This window comes from Orycteropus afer, unplaced genomic scaffold, assembly GCF_000298275.1.
Source record: "Orycteropus afer afer isolate SDZICR_OR568_19922 unplaced genomic scaffold, OryAfe1.0 scaffold00025, whole genome shotgun sequence".
Classification (NCBI taxonomy): Eukaryota; Metazoa; Chordata; class Mammalia; order Tubulidentata; family Orycteropodidae; genus Orycteropus; species Orycteropus afer.
In genome coordinates, this window is record NW_006921612.1 from 2,858,074 (window position 1) to 2,864,506 (window position 6,433).

Here is a 6,433-nt window from a genome sequence, read left to right on the forward strand (position 1 = left end):
GTATGTTGTGTTTTCATTCTCATTTGATTCAAGGAATTTTTGAATTTCAATTTTGATTTCTTCTCTTACCCAGTCTTTCTCAAGGAGGGTGTAACTCTTGCAATTGCTTTTACAGGTGAATGTTCTGGTGTCCTTTGTACTTCCCTTGGCTCTAACTGCTTTCCTGAATGGGGTCACCGTGAACCACTTGATGTCCCTCTGCTCCCAGGTGCCATCCGCTTCCGCCCGAGACAATTCTAGTCCCAGCCATCTGGAACTGATGGGCGAGGAAGGTGTCTCTGGCTTCAGCACTTGGAGGAAGATGCTCTCCCTGATGGGCCAGGCCAGTCCGGTGAGATGCAAAGAATCCAGCCGGATCCATGGCCTCCAGCGCAGCGTCCAGGTTCTCAGTTAAGTCCTCTGTAACACACCTTGAGAGGAAGAGTCCCAGGGTCCTACATCCACCTTCACCAATCCCTGTCTGAATGACCTTGAGCAAATTGCTCCCTCTCTCAGGCCTGAAGGGCAGCAAAGGAATTATATAATCATTAACAGGCTTCCTGAACTATTCAGTAATATAATGAAGGAAGGAATAAGAATTCTATATGTGAAACTTTGATCTGCTCCAGAGTGTAGTAAATAAAGGCAAGAAGATTCTTGGCTGCTTTTCAGAATATCTGACTATAAGGAGAAATAAGAAAAGCAATTATACATAAGGACTTCAGTCCTGGAATTGTGGACTCTCAGACTATCTGAACCCCTAAATCCATTTCCCACTAACCCTCCACTCTCCTCACTGCAACATTTATCTGATTTGCTTGTTTGTGTGTCTGTGTAAACTTAGCCTTGTAAAAGAAACATAGAAAGGCACAGAAAAACAAAGGTCTCTCCAAGTATCTGTTATAACTCAGACATTAGCTAAGATCTAGGAGGATAGAGTAAGTAAGTAGGTATCTGCTTTTATCAAGGTCATGGTCTTGTGCATAGGACAGTAATATAAGGGATAAGTATAATGCTATGTGGGAGTTCTGGTGGCATAGTGCCTAAGGCATTTGACTGCCAACCAGAAGGCTAGAAGTTCAAACCCACCAGCCACTCCTCAGAAGGAAGACTGGGCAATCTACTTCTGTAGAGATACTGCCTCGGAAACCCAAGAAGGGGTCACTATGAGTCTGATTTGACTCAGTGGCAGTGACTTTATAATTCTATATGATAAACAATACAAAATCAGCACATGTATGTGTCTGGACTCCATTTTATAGCAAATGGGCAGTCATTGAAAGTGTTGATGCCAGGAGTGACAGGGAAGATTTGCTCTTTAGATGTATTGCACTCAGTAGCTCTTTGGAAAATGGGCTATATACTGTGCTCTTCAAACTTTAGTGTGTGTAAGAATTACCTGGAGAGCTGCAACACACAGATGCCTAGACCCAACCCCACAGATTCTGATTCAGAAAATCTGTGAAAGGCCCAAGATGTTTCATTTCTAATACACTCTGGTTGATGCTGATGCTGCTACTCCATGGGGCCACACTGGACTAGAGGATGAAATTGCTAGTCAGGACAGGTATAGGAGGGATGGATGAAAGGGATAGAAGATTAGAGACAAAAGGGCCAATAAGGAGACAATTGTGAGGAGAAGATAAGGACCTCATAGTGTGGAGCTGTGGGAGTTAGGATGAAGGAATGGGGAGATGCCAAGGAGAAACTTTTAATAGACTAGACTTAGAGAGTGAGGAGAAAATAGTAACACTCTGGTTTACGGCTTGAGTGCTAGATGCAGAGTGGTGCTATCAATCAGAAAAAGGAACAGAGAAGGGACAGGCTTTGTAAGACAGTACAGACATTTAAGTTTTATTGTATGTGAAGTTAGATACAAAGCAGAAACATCAAGCCATCATCAAGTATATTCTAGGAGTATATTCTATGGTGCTCTAGTTGTGCAATGGTGAGGCATTTGGCTGCTAACCAAAAGGTCAGTGGTTCAAATCCATCAGCCACTACATGGAAGAAAGATGAGGCTGTATGCTTCCATGAAGATTTACAGCCTTGGAAACCCAGCAGGAGTTGCTATGAGTCAGAATCAACTCAATGGCAGGGAGTTCTAAGTGAGGTGTATATTCTAGTGTCCACGAGGAGTTCATAGAAGTCATTGTTCAGGTCATGGGTGAAGTGACTATTTACCCAGAAGAAAGAGCTAAGCAAAATTTGGGGACAAGAGAAGATAAGGGGTATTAAGTTAAGTAACCTGAAGTTTCTCTTCCAACCCTTAAGCCCTTATAAGTTACAGAGAAATGTTGTTGTCACTTTCTGGCATCTTCCTTGTCTGGAGATGACATAACTGAGGACATGCTTGCTCTCTGTCTGTTGCTGTGTCTTTCTCTCCGATTTTTCTGTAGGAGCCATTGTAGCTGTGTATGTCATCTGCTGGCTGCCATACCACACCCGGAGGCTCATGTACTGCTACATCACTGATGATGGGTGGACCAAGTAAGTGGTGGAAGAGCCCCACATTTCATTGGGCATGGCCTTGGATGCCTATTGCTCTCCAGAGGGACCCTCAGTTGCTGGGTTCTCTGCACCTCTGGCCTCCATTTCAGCTGATCCTATTCAGTCTGCACCTTTAAATCTTCCACCTGGGGTTGGGGAACAAGACATTATCTATAAATCTCTGAACTCTCAAGGACATGTGAGTGAGAGCCTTTGTTGGTGGTAGTCAGTCAGAAGTGTGGGTATCCTGAGGAGAGAGGGAAGTCTGAAGGCTAGGGAGGAGAAAGCCATGCTGAAGGAAAGAAAGAGGAAGACTCAGATCTGTGATTCCATGGGCTAACAAAGGCCCTTAGACAGAGACCATAACCTGCATACCTTTTTATGACAAGCTGGAGAGTAAGAGAGTGTTTTTTATCCTCTACTTGAAAATCACTGTATCTGTGATCATAAGTGGAAGTCAAATGTCTAAGAGGTCCAATGTGGCCTCCAAGTCAACAAGTGCCACATTCTCTGGAACTACCAACACTCCTTACACACACATGTGCATATACATAGGCGTGCAAAGCCCTTTTGTAAAGGCTTTGAGAATTTCTCAAAGAGAATTTCTGCAATAAAAGGCACGGCTTATCAGGATGACTTTCACATCATGGTATTTCACTTGTTCTTGGCCACACCCAGCTGGACAAGACTTCCAAGATCTTGGTGGGCAGGAAGGACTTCCCTGGTAATTAGCAGATGTTACTTTTACTGTGAAGATGCCTGGGATCTGCAGCTGGCAGCCTGTGATCATAGAGGCTGAATGGGATGGACAAGCCAGGACAGCTGGTATAGACATGGCATTTATTGAATTCACATTATGCTTCTTGACAGCAGGAAGCAGTCCTTCCTCACCTAATCCTTTGGAGGACAAATACATTCTTCACCAGAGAAAGGGGTGGATGCTGTGAGAAGGTGACTGGTTCTCTAACCAAGCTCTCTGGGTTTCTCTTCCAGGACACTCTATGATTTCTATCACTACTTCTACATGGTGACTAATACGCTTTTCTATGTCAGCTCGGCAGTGACCCCTGTCCTCTACAATGCTGTGTCCTCCTCCTTCAGAAAACTCTTCCTGGAAGCACTCAGCTCCCTCTGTAGAGAGCACCATGCCATGGAGCCATTACCCGTGGGTGCCCCAGAGCCCCACGCTAGTAGATACAGCTTCAGGCTCTGGGGATACCCCAGAAATCCTGATCTAGATGAAATACAAGAATGAACAGAACAAACTGAGTATTAAATTGCCTAACATATTAGACAAGCAATTGTATCACTAATAATTCAGGCTTTGCCATCAGATAGAGTTACATGGAATCCTGGCTCTAACACTTACCAGCTGTGCCATAGCTGGCAAATCACTTAACAGCTATTAGCCTTAGTCTTCTTGTCTATATAATGAAGATAAATAATAGGGCCCCTCTTTTAATGTTGTTTGAGCATTAAAGTGTTTAGGAACATGCCTGGTGTATAGTAAATATTCAATAAATTTTAGCTGGTATTTTGTTGTTGTCATCGTTATTTTTATTATTGCTGTTTTTCTGTTCTCCTGGAAGTCTGTAGTTTCTTGCTCACATGTCCTTCATGTTATTATGGGGTCAAATACTCTATAAATTTCCATAAATGAGAAATAATCACTGTCCCCAGAAGCTGACTATATTGTGATATTACATGAGCTGTATAATAAAATTCTCAAATACCCCCCAGTGAGTGCATAGCTGTTCACACTAAGAGTTCTATAGGCTTTGGAAGCCCCTGGGTAACTACCTTCCCCAGTGCTTGCCTCTGGCCTCTGCCCTCTTGCCTAACAAGCAGCAGGTGGAACTACATGACCAGTTGGGAATTGGCTATGGGCTACATACTGCAAACAACATGTTCTGGTGAGCACAGTATTAGAAAAGCATTGCATTTTAACTCTTTTCTTCAGGGCAGGCTCTCGCCATGTCATAACTCTCAGGCCCCCTATTTGCACAGGGCCAAGTCCCATTTTATTTTCCTTGCCTTGCTCCTCAGGTCTAGGATGCCTGAGCCAAGACAGAAATGGTGGCTTTTTTTTTTTTTTTTTAAGAGCCTGGTCCACATGGTTTTTTTTTTTTTTTTTTGTATGAGTGTAGCAGATGAAGTATCTACACAAACAGCTGAGGCCAAGGGTCTGTGAGGGAGTAGGAAGAGAAATGAGGGGAGCAGAATGGAAAGAACAAAAAGAGGTTCTTTCTTATTAATTATGATTCTGTTTCTCCAAACTTTGTCCATCTCCAGACGCATCATCACCCAACCCTCCTCCACTACCATACTAGTGCACCCACACATACACCTGGACTGTTGAGATGAGAAGTTGTTGTTGTTAGTGCCATCGAGTCATTCCTGACTCACAGTGACTCAATGTATAACAGAATGAAACACTGCCTGGTCTTGTGCCAGTTTCACAATCCTCGCCATATCTAAGCCCATCTTTGCAGCCACTGTGTCAATCCACCTTGTTGAGGGCCTTTCCTTTTTTCATTGACCCTCCACTTTACCAAGCATGATATGCTTCTCCAGATAATGGTCCCTTCTGACAACATGACCAAAGTAGGTGAGATGAAGTCTCACCATTCTTGCTTCCAAGGAGCATTCTGGCTGCACTTCAACCAGGACAGATTTGTTAGTCCTTTTAGCAGACCATGATACTCTTAGCATTCTTCTGCAACACCACAGCTCAAAAGCATGAACTCTTCTTCAATCTTCCTTATTTATTGTCCATCTCTCACATGCATAAGAGGTGACTGAAAATACCATGGCTTGGTTTAGGTGCACCTTAGTCTTCAAGGAGATATCTTTGCTCTTCAGCACTTGAAAAAGGTCTTTTGCAACAGATTTGCCCAATGTAATACATCATCTCATGTCTTGACTCCTGCTTCCATTGGTGTTGATTGTAGAACCAAGTAATATGAAGTCTTTGACAACTTCAATCTTTTCTCCATTTATCATGATGTTTATTGGTCCAGTTGTGAGGATTTTTGTTTTCTTTATCCTGAGGTGTAATCCAAACTGCAGGCTTGATTAATAATCAGTAAGTGCTTGATCAGTAAGTGCTTCAAGTCATCCTCACTTTCAGCCAAAAAAGTTGTGTCATCTGCATATTGTAGGTTGTTAATGAGTCTTCCTCCAATCCTGATGCCATGTTCTTCTTCATATAGTCCAGCTTCTCAGATTATTTGCTCAGCATACAGATTGAGTAAGTGTGGTGAAAGGATACAACTCTGACACACTCCCTTCCCAATTTTAAACCATACAGTATGCCCTTGTTCTTTTCAAATGACAGCCTCCTGGTCAATGTACAGGTTCCTCATGAGTACAATTAAGTGCTCTGGAATTTCCATTCTTCTCATTGTTACCCATAATTTGTTATGATCCACACAATCGAATGCTTTTGCATAGTCAATAAAACACAAGTAAACATCTTTCTGGTATTCTTTGCTTTCAGCCAAGATTCATCTGACATCAGCAATGATATCCCTTATTCCACTTCCTCTTCTGAATCCAGGTTGCATTTCTGGAAGCTCTCTGTCAATATACTGCTGAAACCATTTTTTAATTATCTTCAGAAAGATTTTACTTGCATGTGATATTAATGATATTGTTTGATAATTTCCATATTCTGTGGGATCACATTTCTTTGGAATGGGTACAAATATGGATCTCTTTCAGTCAGTTGTCCAGATAGCTGTCTTCCAAATCTCTTGGCATAACCAAGTGAGTGTTAGAAGCGTGGCATCCATTTGGTGAAGCATCTCAATGGATATTCCATCAATTCCCGGAGACTTGTTTTTTGCCACTTCCTTCGGTGCAGGTTTGACGTCATACTTCAATACCATTGGTTCTTGATCATATGCTACTTCCTGAAATGGATGAACATCAACCAATTATTTGTGGTACAGTAACTCTGTGT

The 6,433-nt window shown here is 42.5% G+C and overlaps 1 protein-coding gene across 1 annotated transcript in view; it reads left to right on the plus strand.

Moving 5' to 3' along the window:
• The window catches only part of NTSR2 (neurotensin receptor 2), a 23,588-nt gene extending 19,864 nt beyond the window's left edge, over positions 1–3,724 (plus strand). The window contains exons 2-4 of the mRNA XM_007935127.1: positions 116–389; positions 2,379–2,469; positions 3,463–3,724. Of these exons, the coding sequence (XP_007933318.1) occupies positions 116–389; positions 2,379–2,469; positions 3,463–3,724 (627 nt within the window). The remainder of the gene's footprint in view (positions 1–115; positions 390–2,378; positions 2,470–3,462) is intronic.
• Positions 3,725–6,433: the final 2,709 nt, after the last annotated feature.